Below are 23,327 nucleotides of genomic sequence, written 5' to 3' on the forward strand. Positions count from 1 at the left end.
ACAGACAGTCTTAGATGGCTATAATAGACTTGTCCTTGACAGTCACTTTGCTTTTTAGCAGTATCAATGGCTGTAACCTAGCTGGTGTTTGCAGAAGACACCATACAGTAACTCCACTATTAATAAATAATTTCACTGTTTTGTTTACTTGAATGTTCCCGTTTGACACATGCTTGGACTCACATGCAACACACACATTCATTCACATTTTCAAAAGAGGCTAAATGTGCAAAAAAAAAAAAAAAGTTAAAATGTTCAATATAGCTTTTTCTTTTTTTTTTGCTTTCATCCACATTTGACAGAGATCTTTCAAGCCAATCACATTCCTAATACATAACCTGCTTTTATAGACTGGTGACATTGAGCTAAATTTAGAACATAATCATACTGGTGCACAGCCATTATGGGCCCTGCCATAAACTGGTGACAGCTGTGAGTCATGAAGTGTGATTGTTTAAGAGTATTGACTACTTGTAATGCAAAGAGTTCCTGAGGCAGCCACACGGTCACCATGTACTGTAGATAAAGACAGTAAAAGAAATATAATTAATGAAGTCAGTCAAAAGTAGAATTTTATTTAAGCCTCCTCAGTTTTACAAAGCATGTTTTGTGATCTGTCTCCAACTTTCTGTAGAGATGAAGGAAATTATTGTAGAATCTGAAGTCAAAGATTTATCAGTAGAGTGACATTTCAGCTGCTGTGGAAGAGAATGGATGCAGGTTGCTGAAAAGAGAGACTTTGATTCATACTGTAACAAACTGTACTGAGTGTATACAGACAATACCATTTTAATATTGTACACAGTATACAATATAGCTATACACATGTACAAGTGTACAAATGAGAAAATCCAATGCAACTTTAGCTATACAACCCGAGAGGAGGCTGTTGGCAGTCATATTACTCTGAACTGTAGACATTTTTCAAGAAGAAATTGTGAGTATAGAAATGCAGACAATTCAATTGATCTTGATTTTACCATCCATCTTCCACTAATGTAAGCACAGTGCAAGTGGTTAACTGATCAAACAACATACTGAACCTTTACGAAGTCAAAAGTGTATAAATGAGGATTACACAACAGTCACACACACAGCTTTGATTTATAGTGAAAATAATAATTGGTATTGTAGTTTTGTCACATGAAAGATATTTTCTTGAAATCTGTGTGTTGCATTTCAGCTATTTTAGAGAATGGAAATCTGAAATCAACTTAGTACATAGAAACATCTCATATATTTCAGTACAGTTAAGTATTTATGAATATTTCTTAGGCAAAGACTAATTTGTGTAAATGTGAACATTGCGAAATTGGAAATTTCAAAGATCATTATAGAAAATGGATAATTGAGTTATTGAATAATCAAACAAATATTGATTTTATTTTTATTCTGTTTTGTTAAATGATTTGTAATGTATAGCTAATGTTGTACAGTTCAGTACAAGTGGTTAAATGGTTGCCACTTGCCAGATTATTTCAAACTGTGATAAAATTCAAATATTTTGATTTACATTTTGCTTGAAGAAATAACATTAGAATTATCAAAATAATATTCCTGTAGTGTTATTAGGTTTTCTATAAGTGCATCCTCTTCTTTCTCCTCCACATGTTTCTACCTTCCCTCCTCCTCCTCCTCCTCCTCCTCCTCCTCCTCCTCCTCCTCCTCCTCCTCCTCCTCCTCATCTTCTCTCATCTTCTCCCACTCTCAGTCCAACTTCACTGTCAAGCTGTTCCGGTACATAGTTTGGATGCAGCCCTGCGTCTGTGCAGCAGAGTGGCCTCTCCGAGCGCTGGTGTCTGATGTCGCACTAAGCATGAGAAGAATGTCATTGACGTCAGTGCAGTTGCTGTCAGAAAGAGTAGCACCCCAGCCACTGACACCACACCAGGGAGAGAGACAGAGGGGGAAAGGGGAGACTGAGAGAAAGAAAGAGGGGAGAGACAGAGGAGACAAAAGAGGGAGGAGGAAGGATGTTCAGAGATCAGTAGAGGAAACGAAGAGTGTGGGAGAGGAAGGGGACTAATGGAAGGAGGGAGGGAGAGATTTGTCAAAGACAATGAGGCAGGAGAGGGGGGTTTTGGTGAAAATAAAAGGTGACAAAAGAGGATTAGAGATGGTTTGCTATCATGCTTGTACAGCAAGTTGACCTGCATGGAAACAAATGTGCGTGTTTCCAAACCTAGTGTACATCAAAATGTTATAATTGATCGCTCTAAATTGTGATAGCAACTCAAACAACTTAGAGCCATAAACTTTACATCAGGCCCAGAACACTACAAATAAACTGCATTTGTCTATTTTAAACACAAGTAAAGAAAAAAAAATGCATTTTCACAAAAGACTTAAAACAGTCAAAATGCTGATATGATACGGCATCATGTGCATGAATTTGGTCCTTGTGTGTTTCAATCTGAAATTGTTTTCTACGCATAATTGAATTAAAATTGAGTGACCCTTCCAACACCCCCCACCTCTCCTCCCAGACCACAGATCACATAACATTAAAAGCAAGTGCTTTCCCAAATTAAGCAAGGCATCAATGTTAAGTGGCTTCCGACAAGGTGACATTTTCTGTTGACAAAGGCTGACTTTGAGAGACATGGTCTAAATTCCAAACTAAAAGAAAGTGAGGACTACTCCGAGGCCAGACTTGCGATGCCAAAGCGCCGCCATCATTACCGTATCATCAACCATCTATTTGTTTACCTGTCTGTTTTGATGTTTTTGTATGCTGAACACATATTAGCATGCATGCACACACAGCGTAGGGCGCTCGCAGCTCTGGCTCCCCCTCTCTATCACTCCAGTCCATGTCTTGTCACTCTCCCTTCCCCATCCACAGTGCAGTCCTCTCAGGCTTTAGGTACAGCTTGGGGAGAGCAGCACGTTTGGCTACCAGGGACGCCGAAGCAACAGCAGCCCACCCCCTATACACACAGCATCTATAGGAAACACTACCAAGCACACACACAGCACCGGATTACACCATTTGCTTCCCGGATACCATGGATATTTTTATTGGCAGACAGGCTAAGGAGACAAAATCATGATGTGTTATGGTTAGCATTTCGTCTAGTGTTAGTGTGTATGCATGTGTGTGTCTTGTTTGCGTGTGTGTGTGTGTGTGAGAGAGAGAGAGAGAGAGAGAGAGAGACAGAGAGTGAGAGAGATGTCTTTGTATTTGTTAACCATGTGAGGATGCTGTGAACAATCTGGTGTGTTCCGAGCCGGGTAGTATTGACATGGATCTTGAGTGGTTCTGAACATCTCACTGGATACTCTTCTCCACTGTCCCTGTCTTCCCTCCATCCCTCCCATGGCAGACATGGGCCTGCTAAGCAGACTGCTGTTCATCCTGCTACATGACTGGAATTACATCTTTCTTATGAATGACAGAGTAAACCTCATACACTGTGCTGTGTTTGGGCGATAATGAGTGAGTCTGTCTGTCTGTGTGTGTTTGTGTGAGATTTCTGTTTTTGCTCTGTGGGTTACCCCTCTATTCTCTGCTGTGGTTTGCCTTTGGACGCCCAGAACTAACTCGGGTGGCTGTTTTTGCTGTCTGTCACCTGCAACTGTACTCCCTGGGATTGTATGTGACTTATTCCTGAAGGGAGGAATCCAGGATTTGAACTTAAGCACTGCACTGGAGTTTTTTTTTTCTCCAAGGGAATCAGTGAGGTTTCCTTCAGCTGACCTGTGACTGCTCATCTTTGGGTTAGGCTAGAGGACAACAAGGCCTTACTCCCAGACTTGCACAGCTGGCCCACCTGTCCAGTATGAAGAGTCACCCATGTGTCTACTCGGGGTATCCCAGCTTAGCTGTTTGTGGGGTGGGAGACCCCGGGCCTGGACCATCCACTAGCCCTCTGAAGCGGGCTCTTACTGACCCCTTGCCCTCCTGTCTTGCCCCTGCAGAGGAGGCCTACCAGAAACTGGCCACTGAGACCCTGGAGGAGCTGGACTGGTGCCTGGACCAGCTAGAGACGCTGCAGACAAGACACTCAGTCAGTGAGATGGCCTCCAACAAGGTAAGAACGACAAAAACTGTTACACAATTTGTTTGGACAAAGTTTCACCCAGTTTCTTAGACTTAAAATGCACAACTGTAGGAATGTACAGTATCACGTGTTATTTCTTGAAACACACAGAAGCTGCTACCCAGGATTCTTTGTGGTTGGGGTTTCTTGTGGTTGATGTGAACAGGACACTAAACTTCAATTTAAGCATTTGTAGTATCCATATGCTGATATGCATGTGATACAGTGCTACAAGTTACAGGATACTGTTAACTCCATATAAGTTGGGTCATTTTTTAGATAAATCGTTCAAGAATGCATCATATTAGCCGACTTTTTAAATCAGTTCACACCTGTAGCTGCCTCATAGATGAGGAAATATAAAAACACTAAGCATTTTAGGAGTGGGTAAATTCTACAATTGTCTTTATACTATAAACTTTATGGTCACTCAGTGGCAAAGAAATTGTGTTTATTGCTCGAGCTGACATGCAGCAAGACTTTGTAAAAAAAATAATAACAAAGAACAGATAGATCAAACACATTATAGATTGTTGATTCATTCATTCATATTTATCACGTGTTTGTCAACCCATGGTACTTAATATCTGAGCCCTTGGAGAAGACTGAGGTAGTCATATGAGCTGTGTATATAATGTGCTGTGACACCTTTTCAGCATTTAGCTGGCCAAGCTCATATTGGACTGTTTGTGTTGTATTGTCTATGTGTGTTAGTGATAGCATCGTCATGCAGGCAGAGAGATGCTGTGAGCATGCTCAGTCCCTCCAGTTTGTGTGTGTGTATGGAGGGAAGCTGCTATGCCGCTCTGAATGCTGATCAGCTCTAGGCTCTGGTGATGTCACACACTGTGATGTCACAACAGAGGGGATGGACCAAGTAGAGGAGAGGCAGGGAGGACAGACAGACAAAGGAATTACACAAACGCTCCCGCTCACCACTGGTGTTACCACAGTGGCATGCATTAGTGGGTCGTCTACGTCATTACACAATGAAAAGACTTTTTAAAATGTTTTTGTTAAAAAAAATAACAAAAATAAAAAAAGAACGAAATCTGCCTCACCATTCTTACCATTGCCACTAGCACAGCTATCTCTGGTTGTCATGGCAACAGCCACAGGCCCAACCAGCCTGCTGTCTCACTTCAGCAACATACACACTCGCATCATAGGTAATAAAGTCACTACATCTCCCACACATAGCCATGACTTTGTGTCTATATGCTGCAGACTTTCATTTATCAGCACTCAGCTTAAACCTCAATTCATCAATGAAGGAAAGACTGAGATTAAGAGGAATTAATAAAATGCAATTCCCTTGAAGAAATTTGAATAAAAATTCCGCAATTTCCAGAATATCCTCTTGAGTGTGTGATGTCCAGTGACCATCATGTGAACACAATCATCTATACCAGTGTTATCGCAAGGAAATTTAAAGCAAACGCAACTGGACTTGGTTATTTGTCTTGGAAGATGTTTCACCTCTCATCCAAGAGGCTTCATCAGTTCATGCTCCCATCTGACCAGGCTGGGACTGGTCCAAGTCCAGCTGCATTCGATTTAAATTTCCTTGAGATAACTATGACCTGGATGAATGAGAATATTCACAGGCTTATCTCTATCAGTGCTTTAGTGGCGTCTTTTAGCAGTCACTTCAATCAGATTTTGACGTAACCTTGGAAAATGACACATGTCACCTGAATATCAGTATTCTCAGACTCACTCTCTCTCTTACTCCAGGCTGCTCCAACAGTAGGTTAAGCAGGGTAATACACCTATTTGCCCAGAAGGATCTTACACCGAGGAGATGACATCATCACTATCACTGTAGTTGTCACACACGATTCACACACAACTGTAATACATGCTGTACGAGGGAAAAATTATTGATCAAATCATTATGCTACAATTGAGCAAGTGGAGCATTTTGTCCAGAGTGAGGAAATTTCATTATAACACTGTAATTAAATTTGTTAAGATGAAGACATCTCCCTTGAGCTAAGCACTTAACAGTGCTGCTGTAGTTATATTCCACCCCTTGTGTGCATGTAGCTGTTCCTCCGTGTGTGCCAGTCAAGTCAGAGGTTGATACCTGTTATTGTCTTACCAGTTTCTTGTGTCCTGATTCGGTTTGTTCAGCTGCTTGTGTTGAACCTTGGTTGTGGTATTAGGCAGTAATAATCAAAGGTCAAATGTAGATCTCAGTTTTTCTGACATCATCCTTTCAGCAGGAGTGATTCCTGGAAGTGGCTCATTTATTACTGAAATACATGGACTGCTCCCTCTACAGGTGTATTTCATAAATCCACTGTTCTACACAAACATGTTTTAATAGAGATTTTGTTTGTTTTGTTGTTTAGTTTCTTGCAGCTTTAGTAAGGTTCATGCATGTACTGACTAAACACACAAGAAAACTCTTCAGTCAACATGGATCCTTGACCTCAGGTCATCTCCAGGCTTGAGGTTGTGCATAGGTGGATACTCGTTTTCTCACAGTGTTGTTTTACTCTCACCACATGCCCAGATTCTATCCACTGGCAATAACACATACTGTGCAGCCTAGCTAAAACTAATAGACAAGTTTGTGAGTGTGTCTGTTGCAAGATTTCAAATACTTAGATTTTCCTCTTTAATACAAATGCAATGCCCTTAAGGACATATTCCTCATCTTGCAACTACACCCTACATTTTGCAGACCACTGTCTGTTGTGTCCACTGGTGAGTCACATCCATCATCAATACTTGTCCTCTTTGTTTTCTTTGACTTTTTTCAGGTGCCTATAGAATTGTAGATTGTAGATTTTAACATTTTTCTAGCAAGTGACAGTTGTTGTATTATAAAGTGTTTCAATAGCTTATTGTAAGGGGGCGATAGGTCAATAAATGTGGGCTTTATTGTAGTAGTGTATGAATCCTAAAAAACTGTATGACTTAAATTTATTCACATCTGTATGGGAAAGGATCTTACATAGTGGCTGTCACTTTTTATGAATGAGGTGTAGAACCTCAGCATTTAATCTATAACCCAAGTATTTCACTTCATTGTGAATGACGGTGCAGTTGAAGGTGCAGTTTGTGTTATTTTTTCCTTTTAGATCAAACGCTACTAAAATGGCGTAGATGTGAATATCACTAGGAGGCATTTTTTAGGGTTAAGTTTTTATTACACTTACTTAAAGCAGAAGTAAGCGATCCGGTCGTTTTGGCTAATGCTGCGTTCCAGGCAGGCTTTTGAAACCGTAAATTACAGCTTCACGTCATGACTTACGACTTTGTAGCGTTCCAGGCAACCCACTCGTGTTTTTCCGACCTGTTTTACCTGTGAAAGTGCACTATAACGGCCACTCGTAACTTCCGACCCGTGAACTCGTACCAGATCGAACTGGTACGACTTCACAGGTCGGAAAAACACAAGTTACGGGTTGCCTTGAACGCACCGTAACGTCTTGTCAGCCGATGGAGTTAGCAGCCCCCGCCCTCGTCATGGATCTATTGGTCGTCGTCCCTACGTCACACAGCCCTGCATGCCGTTCTCTCTCCTCATTGGATAAAACTTGTAGGATACGAGAAAAGTTTTCTCCTCGGCTCAGAGCAGAGCAGAGTGACTGACAGACCCGTGTTTCGGTCCAAACACTCTATGTAAGTGATTGCTGTCGGAAGATATAACTATTTAAGACTTATATTGACACAAAAATATCGCTTACTTCTGCTTTAAGCTTTTACTGGACTTTATGTACACCTATGTCTGCAAGAGTTAGATTTACTGCTTCCATCTTCAGTTACCAACCTATTTGTCTTACACATGCAGATCAGAGTCATTGTTCTGTAACTGAACAAGTCCTGCATAGGAATTCTTCTTCTGATCTGATGAGCTTTCTATTTAGGCTGTGTGGATGTATAGTGATCACGATTTATTGAGTTATCTTTTCATCTCTGTTTTGTTGTTATTATTGTGTAATTAATTCCTCCACGTTTTCTTTAGATCATGAATGGACAGCAGACTTAATTTTCATAGCCAGCAGTACATTCATTGGAAATATTCACAGCAATTAGAGTGTTCCTGCTCTCTGTGTTCTCTAGAGAGGGGGTGTCTGCTACCAGAATAAACGTGCAATGTGAGAAAAGAAACCAATGCAACAGAGATCTGGAGGTGTTCTATATACAACAGGGAACTGATATTTTTGGTCACTCTGTAGAAGACAGAATTACACAGCTAAGCTTGGTGTGACACTTTCCAATTTTTACCCAATAGTTTGTGTTCACACCTCTCGGCTAAGCTATCAATACGTGTGTGTATTTGCGTGACAGAGACAGAGTGAGTCTGTGTGGACAGGAGGGGTCTCTGTGGGTGTTATATATATGTCTAGATGCTCTCACAGGGAGTAAACCGTGTGTGTGTGTGTGTGTGTGTGTGTGTGTGTGTGTGTGTGTGTGTGTGTGTGTGTGTGTGTGTGTGTGTGTGTGTGTGTGTGTGTGAGTGTGAGTATGTGAGTGCATGTTGTGGGCCTGTGTTGGCCTGTTTGGCTCTAAGTGAATTAAAGCCGCTGGATCTCAGTTAGCTACTGGCCTCATCTGCTCCAGGGTAGCTGTAAATTACTCACAGTGCCAGGCTGGCTAGAGAGGTGGGGTGTAAAGTAAGCAGAGACACATTTGGTCCCTTTTCAATCTGTGAAGCCACTGGACCATCACAGACACGTCACACATGCATGTGCACATGCACACTCACACATGCATCAAGACAAAGAGAGCTCCTCTTCAAATAATCATAATAAGGCTGTCTTTACACTACAGGCCTCGATGCCCAATTCCGATTTGTTGCCTATATCCATTTTTTTTGGTTTTTTTGACGGTTTATTTACATGTTCTATCAGAAGTAACCCATGTCTGATATCTGTATTTACACCCGCTTTGGCTGTGTGAAACAACCCGCTGAAGTTAAGATTTATTAGGTCACTATAATTCCATAATAATTATAAACGACAATGAGTCTGATGTTCAGAGTTTATATCCAACACGTCACTGTTTAGACATTGAACATCTAATCTAGTGAAGTGGCTGTGTGGACTGGACCTGTTGTGAGATGAGCAGCTGACAGTGACGGTGACAGTTGTGTCACTGTCTGATCCTCCGTCGCTCACGTAGTGAGGACGGGACAAAGCCTCTTGGACACATTAGTCTACATTGTATGATTTTCCTCTCTTGATTTCTAATCAGCTCATTTCAGTTTTTGGCTTTGGCAAATGTGAAATCTGGTGCTTCTCTCGCGCTTTCAACTAGTGAGGGAAAAAAAAAAAACAGACGCGCAGACACCATGAAAATGTAACAGTATAATAATTCCTGTGACAGTGACTACAGCTGGCCACAGTTGGCTATGGTAGTCCAGGTAAGGGTCACGTGAAAGTCACGGACTACAGAGGTTCAGCGAAACAGACACGTTGGCAGATATCCGATTTGTATCTGATTTATTTCCACATATGATGGGGGCCTGACTCATATCTGACAATATCCGATTCCATGTGTTTTTTTCTTCTTTTCTACTTATATACTCTACATGCAGGGGGGATCCAGATGTCTTGTTGAAGCCGTTACAGTGTGGCATGGTTGTTTTCAAGTTTTCAGTTTATGTTTTCTGATGCTTTTATGACCCTTGCAAAGATCTGAATGTAATTTCATGTTGCCTCTTCTCACTTGATGGGTTTTGTCTAACCAACCTAAAATAGTTTCTATTCCCTTGAAAATGAGATCCCTCCCAGTCTATCTGATCAAATAAAATTACATTAAAACATCAGTCTGTGGTGACAGAAAATGCAGTTTTCATAGTTTTTTATTTATTTTAGAAGTGGACCATCTGTAATGTCATTGATTGCAAAATTAGAACTCTGCATTCAATAAGGTTTAGTCCTTGTTTTCAGCCAAGGGGACAACACCGTGCTGTTAGTTTCTGTCCAACTCAACCCACTTCACATAACAGTGACGCTCATTCTTTTTAAAAGATGAATAGGTTTTTTGCATGTTTTCATGATCTCAATAGTGATGTTACTCTGACTCACCCCCCATGAACACTGGGGGGGGGGGACTGACCTCAGTTTTTCAATATTGTATTATGTATGTATCTGGATGAGGTAACCTGTGCTTCACCATATTGTAGAGAGGATTAGGTCAGTCAACACGTAACACACACATACACTCTCATACTGTCACATATAATATGAATGTATCTCCCATACACACAAACAAGAATGCCCTACACACAGAAATTACATCCCGTTGCACTGCAGGAATTGGCAGAAAGGGTAGGGGGAGATTTTCCACTGACTTCAGATCCAGCCAATCACACAGCAGGTGACCTCACATCTAATCCAATCCAAGCCAATCAGAGGTGATGATGAGCTCACACTTCTTCCAGATCTGGGCTCTGATTTGCTGCTGTTGGGTGACACTGCGATAGAAGCAGCCTGTGCTCTTCACATGGGAGCTTGTGTCATACACAGAAGCAGTCAGGCAGTCAGGCAGCCAGCCCTGTTTGGAAGCTGAGGATAGAATTTTTTTTTTTGATGTCCTGGTGCTTTGGCATCTACCACACATCCGCACCATCATCAATTATTCACAACCTCAGCAGTTTGTCCCTAGATCCGAGTCTATGTGTGTGTGTGACCGAGGGTGTGCATATGTCAGTGTGTACACACAGTGTGTGTGGTCACGATATCCTCTCATCGGATCTTTGGGGAACCACTTTCCCACGACTCTTTTTCTTCTTGGCTTCCTTGGACATGGGCTTGTTTCTGTGGATATTCGCAGGGCAGGAACATGATGCTTCACTTATGGACTCTAAAGTGACTTTACAGCTGATTTACCTTGAAGGGATCTCTGAAGGCTCGTCAGGTTGAGGTGTTTCGCCAGACAGAGCCGTGGACTGTTTTTGTTTCACTAGCTGTCTTGCGCTTGCATCATCTAAACTGTATTCTGGGTCATAAACCTGTACATTTGTTTCTGGATCTATCTGTGTGATTTGTCAAAATGCCTGAAGCAAATTATCTGCTCTCTGTGTCCTGGGGATATATAAAGGTAAGATGTGGTCACAGATTGATTTTTAATTCATTAGGCAGTTTTCCTCTACTGCTTTTTGACTGTGACTGTTGAAATTAATTATCAGAGAGTGGAGTGTTTTTTGTTTGTTTTTTTTGTAGGCGAGGTTGTAACTTACTGTAAGTGTATCACTTATCACTGACACACATTTAGATGACCACAAAGGAAAACGGCGGCATAGATCCTCACCAACATGTCATCCATTGAACAGTACTCATTAGGTATGACAGTCCTGGGTCCATTATTCATTTTGATGAATCTGTGATGGAGAGGGCTTAGTGGTACCTGCACTGTACTTTAAATGATGTAAACATGGCTGGCTGGCTGTACTGCACAAAAAAAGTACATAGTTACATCATTGAGGGTATTCAGATCTAAGAGCGCTTACATTTTTACTACACCAGTAATCATAACACATGACAGTTTTTTTTTATTCTGCAGATGTACTCCCTATATTGAATCAAACAGACAGCTCCCAGAGCTCTGAAGATAACAGCCATCTAAGTAGACAGGTTTCTCTATATTTTTTATTGTAATGAGGGTTTTTTTTTTTAGGTTGACCACGTATCTGAAATAAAAAAGGAAATATCTGTTTATTTTCATGGTGATCTTATCTCACTGTCTCTGACGTGCGTTGGTCACCTTTCTGTACTGTACTAGCTCTTACTCTTTGCCCACTACAGACGGCTATTTGCCTCTTGTGTCTCCATTTTAAAAAGCAACCCAGTGAATACTCGTGGATGTTATTCAATAGGATGTCAATGCACAATTGCGCAGTAAGCACTCTGCAGGGTTGTAATGGTCTATTTTAAGTGATCAGTATTGATTCATGTAATTGATCAATAGACATACATTATTCATTGGGACCAGAGTCTGTTTAAGAGGGTTTGTTTTGTTTTGTTCTGCAATCTGTTTTGTAACTGTGTTGTTTTTGCAACCACTTTGGAAAATCCCTGATTTTGAAGCATTCTCCTCCACATCAATCAGCTGGGTTTTCAAATCAAAAGCTGGAGCTAAATTTGGGTCTGCCACTCCAATTAGGCACAGGAGAGAGAAGAGAGAATGAGGTGAGGGAGAGAGGCAGGCAGTGTGTCAGGGAAAAACTGAAATGTGAAAGAAAGAAATTGAGAAAATGGGTTACTGATTACACACATCTCTGGCAGCAGCCCTCTGACTCGATCTGTATGTGTGTTGTTGTGACTTTCCTGGGTGCAGCTTCTGTGATGTGAGCAGAAATTTCACGAATCTCCACTCTTAAAGTAGTAAAAATAATAAAAATGTAGAATAAAAATAGAAGCTTTATAATAGGAAGCTAACATCAAATAAACACTGTTAATTTGTCTCTATTGTGTTGGTACTTAATTTTAATATGATTTATTTATACATCCATACTGTACATACATGGGGCCTCTGAATCAGAACACCTGTGCCCTGTGATACACCGTTAAACCTATCATCTCTGTGTGTGTGTGTGTGTGTGTGTGTGTTCGTCCCTGTTCCAGTTCAAGAGGATGTTGAACAGGGAGCTGACTCACCTTTCAGAGATGAGCCGCTCTGGGAACCAGGTGTCTGAGTTCATCTCCAGCACCTTCCTGGGTGAGTGATGACAAAGGAAGATAGACTTGCTGCTCTGGAACAGAAAAAAACCACATCATGCTGAAACAGTGAGAGTTACTGTAATATGATGACTTGCTTCAGAGTGTGTCACTTTTCTAAAATCCTGTTTGAACTGCCAGAATGATTTATCTCATGAACACATTATCACTTTCCCTATGCTAAAATCAGGATATATGTGCACTACCATATAAAAAACACTATTTTCACAAGGAAAACCAGTTATTACCACTCAAACAAAAGACCTCATCATTTTCAAATTTCCACTTTCCCTCAGACAAGCAGCATGAAGTGGAGATGCCATCCCCTCAGACACAGAAGGAGAAGGAGAAGAAGAACAAGCCCATGTCTCAGATCAGTGGGGTTAAAAAGCTGCAACACTCCTCCAGCCTCACAAACTCCAATATCCCTCGCTTTGGAGTCAAGACTGAGACTGAGGATGAACTCGCAAAGGTGTGTTTGTGTGCCCTGACAAGCGGTGAATACGTACAGTAGGCTGTGCAGCAAACTCAATAAATTGTACATTCTCAAAAATATAGTCCCACACCATTTTAAATTTACTTTAGAAAAGAAGATCAGGTGGTAATTTAAAAAAAGAAGGAAGTACAAGAAAAAGGGTATTTTTTGTTTTTAATTCTGTCTCTTATCCCTTTTACAGGAGCTGGAGCATGTGAATAAATGGGGCCTTAACGTTTTTAAAATCTCAGAGTTCTCTGGGAATCGGCCGCTGACAGTCATGATGTACACAATATTCCAGGTAATGATCATCACGTCTCATGTTTTTCTTTGATCTTTCCGTCCAACCATAATGTTGAATCCTGATTTTTTATTTTATTTTTATTTTTTAACCACTCTTTTCTGATATTTTCTGGTTTGTAGGAGAGGGACTTGTTAAAAACTTTTAAAATTCCACTCGACACCTTTATAACATACCTGATGACCTTAGAAGACCATTATCATGGCGACGTGGCCTATCATAACAACATCCATGCTGCTGACGTCACCCAGTCAACTCACGTGCTGCTATCAACCCCCGCCCTCGAGGTGAGTTGGATACTGACACACACACACACACACACACACACACACACACACACACACACACACACACACACACACACGCACACACACACACACACACACACAAAGCAGGTGAACGCACTACACATTGACATATGCACTGCATTTGCACACAACCACGCAGCCCATGCTTCCTCAATCAGCTTCAATCACACTCTTGCTCAAAGTCCAATCAATGGCTCTTACTGCCAAGGATATTTTTGTCCAGCGATTTGATTCTCTCATCAATGCCCCCTCCCCTCCCCTCTGTGCTCGGCTCTTTTCTTCTAGGCTGTGTTCACAGACCTTGAGATTTTAGCTGCCATCTTCGCCAGTGCAATTCACGACGTGGACCATCCTGGAGTCTCCAACCAGTTCCTCATCAACACCAGTGAGTCTAAATACGGAGCCATCTTAGCAGCTCTGTCACTGTCTCACCCATGTTCTAAGTGCATATTCACAAACACGAACACCCTCTCACAGTTTAATAATGAGGTGGAAACTGTATCCTCTGCCTCACTAGCGCACACCCATACATATACTACATACACAGCATTCAGCAGACATTCAAATTTCATCTACGTATTAACTAAGTGATGCATATTAACTGTAGGTTTAAATGTTTACAACAGAACATACACACACACACACATATGTAGACATTATGGATGCACACATGCGCGTCCACAGCAGCATGTGCTTTTTCCGTCACGTGTGATGGCTTTAACATGTGATTCCAAGACAGGAGTTCAAAGAGGAGATCAATACTGTTCTTAATAGTGTCCTTTCCCTGTAAAACAACATCATTCAGGCCAGTGTGTTTTCGGCAGGAAAGAGAAAAACAACCTCCCAAACACATAAATATAGTGGCCCAAACTTTTATTTGTCATCTTATTTAGCAGAAATTGTACGGCCACCAACACTAACACTAACTGAATCATTTTTTTTTTCAAAAGATATCTGATCCTGCTGTGCTTTTAAGTTTTGGTTGTAGTGTGGAATGTGGAGGTATCCCTCACTGCAATTTCTAAATTCACCCTTATATCCATTCCCTGTTTGGAAGGAGGTGTTATTTTGTGAACAGATATATAGAATAGTGGGTGCAGGAGCAGCAAAAGTATATCTCATCCCTGTCCCAAGGCCTCACAAACTATCTGCCACCAGTTATGTATCTGGGAGTGGGTGAACTGAGTCTTTAACTGGACAAACAGGATTTATGGTGGTGTGTTGGTAACTAAAGTGTCCCCAAGCAGGAGAGTGAAGGAGAGTGAGAGCTTGAACTGACTCACTCATGCTCATGGCAGGAGTTGCCACAAATAGTATCATTTTGATTTGGTAATTTTCAGGAATATACCCCAAACAAATAGAGTTTATATCCGCTGAGCATCTCCTGAAAGAGCCATTCTGTAGACCATTACGAATGTGAGTGTTGGGAAAGAGTATTAGTAATACCTTATCAGAAGAGAAAAGACACAGCACAGTCTGACACATTTAACACACAAAATGTGCTTTGCTTCCCATAAGCCCAAATGGGGAATCCCTGCAGTTCGGGCAGTGTGAGTCATCCTAGTTAGGAGCCACCAGACTGATCTTCTGTCAGCCACAGAGCAACAGAGCAGGATCCCTTTTCTCCTCTCTGCTGCTGTGTCCCACAGTGGCCAAGACTAATGCATCTTAATGGAAAATCTAAATACAGCTAGAAGACCTTCAAGTGACCCAGAGTGGGGAAACCTCCCAGCGGAAAACATGCTGGTGTTTTCTTCTGCAAGAGATGGATGCTGTACATGCAACTGCAGGCAGGGCTAGCAGATAAATGTGTAGCTACAGTATAATTAGAACTTAATATTGTTGAAAAGATGTATTTTATGTTGCTGCATATGTAATGCCCTGCAAAATAGCCAGGGTAAAACAATCCCAGATTCTGTCAATATATTGTTTTTGTAATTGTAATTGTGTCTTCCCTGCAGATTCAGAGCTAGCGCTGATGTACAATGATTCGTCTGTGTTGGAGAACCATCATCTAGCAGTTGGTTTCAAGCTTCTACAAGAGGAGAACTGTGACATCTTCCAAAACCTGACCAAAAAACAAAGACAATCACTGCGAAAAATGGTCATTGACATTGTAAGTGAAAAGATTTACATCTCTTTTTTATGGTTTATACTAGCAAAACTCAGTTTAATGAAACATGTAGAAAATGTGAACTGGAATATATTACATGTGTTCTGGGCTATATTGTACAGATCATTATATAGCCTTTATTAAAACCTTTTCAAATATCACAATTAATTTGCTAAGAAATACATCCTGTATGTGTCAGACTGAATTCTAACCTCTTGTTTCTGGGTGTCCTAAGGTGCTAGCAACAGACATGTCCAAACACATGAATTTACTGGCTGATCTGAAAACTATGGTGGAAACCAAGAAGGTGACCAGCTCTGGTGTCTTGTTGCTGGATAACTACTCTGACAGGATACAGGTCAGTATCACAAGGAAAGCCATATCACTGTGCAATTGATATTTATGGTCATCAAAAAATAATTGTTTACTGCTCTGGGAGATTCTTAGTCCTCTGATTGATTTTCAAATAATGAGAAAGTACAGCATCGGTCACTCCAGAGAGTAGCACAGCAATAATTCACTTCAACATCTGCAGTGTTCACAAAGGGACTCTGCTTGTAGGTCATGTGTCACAGTAAAATAACAATAGAGCTCAGTTTTCTCAAAGTTCTGGTTTATAATTGGTCAAAGCAAAACATTTGTTGAGTCGAAGTTCATTCTTATATTTCACAGTTGTAAATTATGCCATGATCAAACCCTTGCTTGCATTCTTCAGCCTACATATATGACTGTGTTTTTGACCTTGTTGATTTTCATGCTCAGGTTCTCCAGAACATGGTGCACTGTGCAGACCTGAGCAACCCCACTAAGCCTCTCCAGCTGTACCGGCAGTGGACAGACCGCATCATGGAGGAGTTCTTTAGCCAGGGTGACCGAGAAAGGGAGAGGGGCATGGAGATCAGCCCTATGTGTGACAAACACAATGCCTCAGTAGAAAAGAGCCAGGTAATGAGCACAGGCACACAAATGTACTGCACAGGCCCGTGCATACTGTACTTTGGCACACACTGGATGACCTACTTTTCCCCACTTGTACCCTGTAGGTTGGTTTCATAGACTATATCGTCCATCCTTTGTGGGAGACGTGGGCTGACCTGGTCCATCCGGACGCCCAGGACATCCTGGACACGTTGGAAGACAACAGGGAGTGGTACCAAAGCACCATCCCCCAAAGTCCCTCACCTGCGCTAGACGAGCCTGAGGATGGCACTCGACCCCCAGGAGGGGACAAGTTCCAATTTGAGCTCACCTTGGAGGAGGACGGGGAGTCGGACACTGAGAAAGACAGCGGCAGCCAGCCGGAAGAGGAGGAAGAGGAGGAGGAAGAGGAGGACAACAGCTGTACTGACTCTAAAACACTCTGTACGCAGGACTCTGAATCAACAGAGATTCCTTTGGACGAACAGGTGGGGGAGGACGAAGAGGACGACGAGGAGGAGGAGGAGGTAGCGGAGGAGGGGGAGGCACCGTGCTCACAAGCATGTGTGTCGGAGGAAGAGGTAGCGGAGGAGGAGGACAATGACGAGGAGGAGAAAGAGAAATCCCCTGACACATAGCAGTTTCTAGGCAGCACCTGATTAACTGTTCATCTTAGTAATGACAGATGATTATTTATAGAATATTTTTTGGGTTTTGTGGAGTCTGTCTGTGTTTTTTATACATCTATGTTTATGGTTCCAAAGTGTGCGCTGCTCTCCACCTTGGCCACTCCTCCCGTCAGCTTTGTTCAGACACGCCCACCGGTACTTCTTCAAATTTTTTTGCACTCAGGAAAACTCCTTTCCATTCCCATATGTGCTGAAGTGGTGTGTCTTTATTTCACCTCTACACCTCCCCTTTAAAAGCTTAAGTTTAGAACGTGGATGAACAGTTCACAGTCTGCTCAGTGCTGTTCACATCATATCACCTTTTCCTTCCCCTCTGCTTTGTCTCAGCCTGGAAGTTTAGCAAGTGTTTCTGTGTTTTATCAAGTGCCCATACTCTACAGAGACAGTTATCGGTGTGTTCAAGGAGAATCTCTCTCTCTCGGTTAGGTCATATCCTCCCTGCTACCAATTACAAGGCATGTTATCCTGCCGTTCTGCTCTGAAAACCTGACGGGACACCGCAGCACACTGGGGAGCTTTTCAAGACACATTTCTAATGCGGAAGTCTTCCTTGAAAACCTGACTGATACAAAGCTCAAATCTAAACAGCCATGATGCTGTCCTAGACCTCTTTAATTTTTTTAAAAAATTGTACTGTATGTAAGATTCTAATATTTTCTAGAATTTACTTTTGCAATCCTAGGCTTTCTTTTGTTGGCAAAGAAGATGAGGGATTTTTTGGAAACCAATGGGGAGAAATGAGTCGCAGATATTCAGTGTTTCAAAGTTGGGTTACATTAGGAGTGTTTCTGAGGTGTTTGCACTTGCTCCAATAGCATTTATACTTCTATTCCCATGCCACTATACTCATATTTGGTTAGTCCTGTGAGTAGAAATTTGGAATTTATTCAGAACGACTATTATTTTTGGTGAGAGATTTCACTGAGAAGGAAGCAGAAACCTGAAGACTTGTGCTTTGCTCTCATTGAAATTGTGATGTGGATGACGCCTTTACATTTTTATTATTGTTGCCTGCAGTTCTTTTGAACACATTCTGAGACAATGCAATGCTTTGTAGTTGATACAAAAAGCACCTTTTTTTAGACACTTGATTAGTGATCCAAGTATACAGAAATAGTAATGGTGTTGAAAATTATGGGTGATTTTATATCGATGTTATGAAAGCCTTCTTTTATTTTTCTTGCACATTTTGTTTGACGTACACATCACCAACAGCTGCACACCCGCTTGTCTTCAGCCACTTCATTATCAGTTAATATTTATAAATTCTTCTTTTTTGTCATTTTTGCCATTACAACATTTATCCCAGTTGCAGTCTTTGTTTCAGACAAGACAATCAGGTCCATTGCATAGTCATCAGATGAGACTATCCTCTACGTAGTTACTCTAATGCACTGATATATTCATATATCACCACTTTAATGTTTTTAATATATTGAAACTCGCCAAAACACTCACTCATGCATACTTAGGCTTGAACAATGCTGTCTTACACCTCGGCCAAGAGTCTCTTCCTTTCTCCATGTTTCTATCATTTTTCACTTCACACCTAATGCTATTATTTATTTGTATATTTTTCTATTTTTATTTGTTGAGTTTGCAATATAAAGGTGGTACAGTAAATATTTAACTGTAGCATAGACAGTACAGGCTTGCCAGTTACAATACCCAAATATACTTTTTTTGTGTGTACATAAAATATAGAAAATCAACAAAAGGAAAAAAAACAAAAGGAAAAAAAAACTTGAAATACTGCACACTGCTTTTTAAAGAGTGTTTGTTTTAATGATGTGTCATTTCAAACTATTTTATTTAATCTTTCATTTTGTGCCAAGATTTTTTTCTCTCTTTTTTTCCATCCTCACCCAATGCCCTTACCTGTAATAAAAAATTTCTGGTTTTATCGCTGTTTACAGACATATATTTATTGTGCTGTATATAATATATAATTATTAATGTTATTACTATCATAATGCCGTTTGTTGTAAATGGTTGATTCTTATCATCCCTTTTGGTGATGGTGTGGCTGTATTACGTACCTCTTGTTGAGAGAATGTTTATTACACATGAGCTTCAGTGTAAAATTGATCCATCGACATGTTGCTTATCTGAGAACTAGCTCAGTGAAGAGAGGGGGAAAGCCAAATTGTTTTTTAAAAAGAAACTGTTCCTTGGCCCATGGGCTGTGCCTTAAATTCAACGCATGTCATTTACTTTAGCCTTTTTTATTTCTTTTATTTCCTAGTTCTCTTTTGCTGCATTAGTGAATCTCTTGGCTTGGGTTGGCCTGATCTCCTGTTGTGAAAAAGTCGCCTTTTTACTATCAGCCAAACACAATTTGCATCACAAAAAGCGGCACTGAGTGGAAAATATGTTCTCAGTGCAGAGGTTTGTAGAGACTCGGGTCAACTGCAAGTCATAGATTTACTTACCTGAGTGATGTGTGGCCTATAGCTGGATGTCCAAGAGTCACATTTGCTGTAGACCTGGTCCGAACAACTCACACTTTCTTTACACCCTGCCACTACACTCAAAGGTGTGACTCAACCTGTTAGATGTAAACAACATGGAGGTAACTTTGCCTCTCTTTGTGTGCGTGGAGCTTCAGTGTTGTCTACATCTATCCCGTTGTATCACAGCTACAGACACTGAATGGGGCGCAACAGGATTGTGTGGTTGGTTCTCGATCGAGGCTCATGAAGCACAGAGGCTTTGGGACACACCTGCATGTTCAGCCACTGCTGCATTAATTATGGCTGAATCACTGACAGTGTGTTGATTATCTATGCTTGGCCCACACTTACACTCACATTACTTGCAATATCCAAAACCACTGACATCTTTCTGCCTGGACAGGAGAAGGGTTTAGTAATTTTTATGTAGTGAAGTGGGGTTGGGAGGGTGGGATTAGGGTTTGGGGTAAGTGACATCATTGTCCTGACACAGGGACTCTTATTTTGACACACATACTGTAGATTCTAAACAGCCCTGGACCAATGGAAACAGTGGGTTCTTTTCTCATTATGTGTTCTATTTTTTTATGGTATGAAAGGAAAACAAACTGTAACTTAAAAAAAGGTCTTCAGGACAATTATTTTTTCGGTTGTGTCTTTAGAATGCCAACTTGTCTGGAAGTTTCACAGGACAATTAAAATGTTATTTTAATGGATTCCTTGTTAATTGCAGTCTATTGGATAGCACTGTAGATCATACAACTTTATGTAAAAAACAAAGAAAAAGAATGAAAAAAAAGTTTTTATATGCAATGGATTAAATAAAAGCATGGGTTGATTCTGCCTACTCACTGGTTTCTTGTTGTCATTGTTACAGAGGTTAATATTTCATCTCATGTGGGATGTTACTGCTGTATTAATGCTTTATTGGTAAAAGTGACCGCAGTCTGATGGAAGATTTTTTGAAAATACTGTTGCCAGTTTCTATATTTAGCATTTTAGTTTTTCTCCACAGACTGCTTTGGGTGTGAGACATATCTCGCACCTAATCTCACTGGGTGTGGTTAGTAGTTTTTCTGTTTTAGATTCACAAAACCTATTCATGTCCAGCAAATTATATTAATGTTTAATTCATTTGAAGAAAAAAAAAAACATAGCAATAAAATCACCCAAGTGGATATCAGTTAGAGAGTAACTTATAGTGCAAGTTTTTATGTGAAGTGGTATAATTATTTGTTTATCATTCCAGGATTTTGTTAATTTCACAGTACCAACACACTACTGTATGTGTTCATGTAAATACACACAAGAACAAATCTGTAAGTCTAATATTTGATTTATATTGTAATAGTTATTCTGGAAGTAGTCCAATGTAATAATAAATCAAAGTGAAAATATCCATGAGAGAAAAATGTTTCTTCAGTAAAATTATTAGCAAGAAAATGTAATTAAGTAATAGGTAGACTGAGGTAGATTTTTCACTAAAGCTGAGTGCAGAAGAAAAAAGTAAAGAAATAAAAGTAGCAAAAAATTTAAACAATCAAATGAAAGTGGTCAGATTTTTGTACAAGCACAGTAGTACTTGGTGACAATACACAACTGAATTTAACTCACGTACAGTACTCACTGCAGCATCGCCTAGCTGTAACAGTAGGTGGCGCACAATGTGTAGAAATGGAGCACACAGGGCTCCTGTGCTGCATTAACAGAAGGGTGGGGGGGCAGCAGCCACTAAAACCCTCCTCTGTGCTTCCAGAGAGTCAGCAGAGAGCGACAGAGAACAGACAGACCCACTGATAGAATTTGATTTATTTCCTATAATGTCAAAAACATACTTCTTACTTGCCTGTACTCCAAGACACAAATGTATTCAGTTGTAAAGTCATAGTGTTTTAAAATGGAATTTAACCAAGGTGACTGTTTGGGCATCTGAGCACCCAAGTTCACTGTTCCTTTGTGAAATGACTGTTGACTTGAGAATCGATCATTACAATAATTTATTTCATGGCTATTAGCATAAAATTATAATATCACACATACACAGATGTACACGCACAACGTACGTGTACACACATATGCGCAGGATCTCTGGACTAGTTTATGTGTATCCCTTTTTTTCTGGAATTACATCAGTATGGCATATGGCATGGACTAAGTTATCTCCCTGACTATCTTTCACAACAACACTGCATTTTGACATGATAATACAAGTTCAATCAACAACCAACACTTAGCAGGAACAGCATTTAGTACGTGAATACATTTGTACAAAAGGTATACACAAACAATACAATATATTACGTAATTTGTCTCTTCAACATGGCAGGTACACACACATACATACGTACACACACACACACACACACACGTACGTACACACACACACACGTACGTACACACACACACACACACACACACACACACACACACACACACACACACACACCAAGTCACACATTCAGTGGCTGCAGTTACTGAGTGAAGCACACACTCCTCTTGTAGAGATTGTGCATCAGTTTCAGAGCCATTCTGACCACACTGTCACTCACATACTGCAGACAGAGTCATTACTCAAGGACAGGAGAGACTATGTACAGGGTTTAATTCATAAAATATTGCACTTATTGGCCCATTGCATCTCACAGCAAGTGCTATGACAATGCTCCTAAATCTGTAACATAGAGTGATATATACACTATCTTATCGTATAAATCTACATAGATAAGTCGGGACGGACTTCATGCAATTTTTTTTTGAGTTTTTACTCAACAATGCAACAAACAACTGACGAAGCTAAAGAAACTGTAATGTTTTGGCACTATTTTTTTTTTCCTTCAATGAATTGCAGATCTGAAAGGCTTCTGGGTTTTAGAATAGGGTACAACTTTTATACTATGTGGACTTACTGTTATTAAGACCACTACAGTACTGTATATGTTTGCTAAGGGGAGCTTCCTATTTTAAAACTACTGCATGTCTATGATGTTTTCTAAGCAGCTTAATGGGATTCTTCTTTCAGGAGGGACTTAATTTAATCACACAAACATGACATTTTAGCATGCTGACTCAAAAATGAAATATATATATGGCTGTTTATTCCAATGCCAGAGCTGATTTGTGTATCATACTGTGAAGTCAGTGTGAGATTTCTATTTAATGTAATGGCTGGATCACCGCTATCATATGGAGTTGAGGATGTTTAGGTTCAGTAAGGCCTATCTTATGATCTTTAAACAGCACATATGACTGACTTTTTGGCAGCATGCTCATCGCATTAAACTATAAAGGGTCGTCTTAGAGGCTTAGCACATAGAAAGAGTTTCTTTACTTATCAGAGAAATCACACATC

General features: G+C 40.5%; 1 protein-coding gene across 5 annotated transcripts in view; it reads left to right on the forward strand.

The window, feature by feature from the left end:
- Window positions 1-20,376, forward strand: part of pde4d (phosphodiesterase 4D, cAMP-specific) — a gene marked incomplete at its 5' end in the record, with an annotated part of 145,242 nt that extends 124,866 nt beyond the window's left edge. For all 5 annotated transcript variants that reach the window (XM_083979112.1, XM_083979113.1, XM_083979115.1 and 2 more), the window contains 10 exons: window positions 3,922-4,034; window positions 12,629-12,722; window positions 13,018-13,193; window positions 13,399-13,497; window positions 13,620-13,784; window positions 14,091-14,190; window positions 15,767-15,921; window positions 16,154-16,276; window positions 16,681-16,863; window positions 16,962-20,376. In XM_083979112.1, coding sequence (XP_083835238.1) covers window positions 3,922-4,034; window positions 12,629-12,722; window positions 13,018-13,193; window positions 13,399-13,497; window positions 13,620-13,784; window positions 14,091-14,190; window positions 15,767-15,921; window positions 16,154-16,276; window positions 16,681-16,863; window positions 16,962-17,474 — 1,721 coding nt within the window. In that variant the 3' untranslated portion in view covers window positions 17,475-20,376. The remainder of the gene's footprint in view (window positions 1-3,921; window positions 4,035-12,628; window positions 12,723-13,017; window positions 13,194-13,398; window positions 13,498-13,619; window positions 13,785-14,090; window positions 14,191-15,766; window positions 15,922-16,153; window positions 16,277-16,680; window positions 16,864-16,961) is intronic.
- Between the last annotated feature and the right edge of the window lie 2,951 nt (window positions 20,377-23,327).

This window comes from Trachurus trachurus (genome assembly GCF_905171665.1).
Source record: "Trachurus trachurus genome assembly, chromosome: 9".
Taxonomy (NCBI): domain Eukaryota; kingdom Metazoa; phylum Chordata; class Actinopteri; order Carangiformes; family Carangidae; genus Trachurus; species Trachurus trachurus.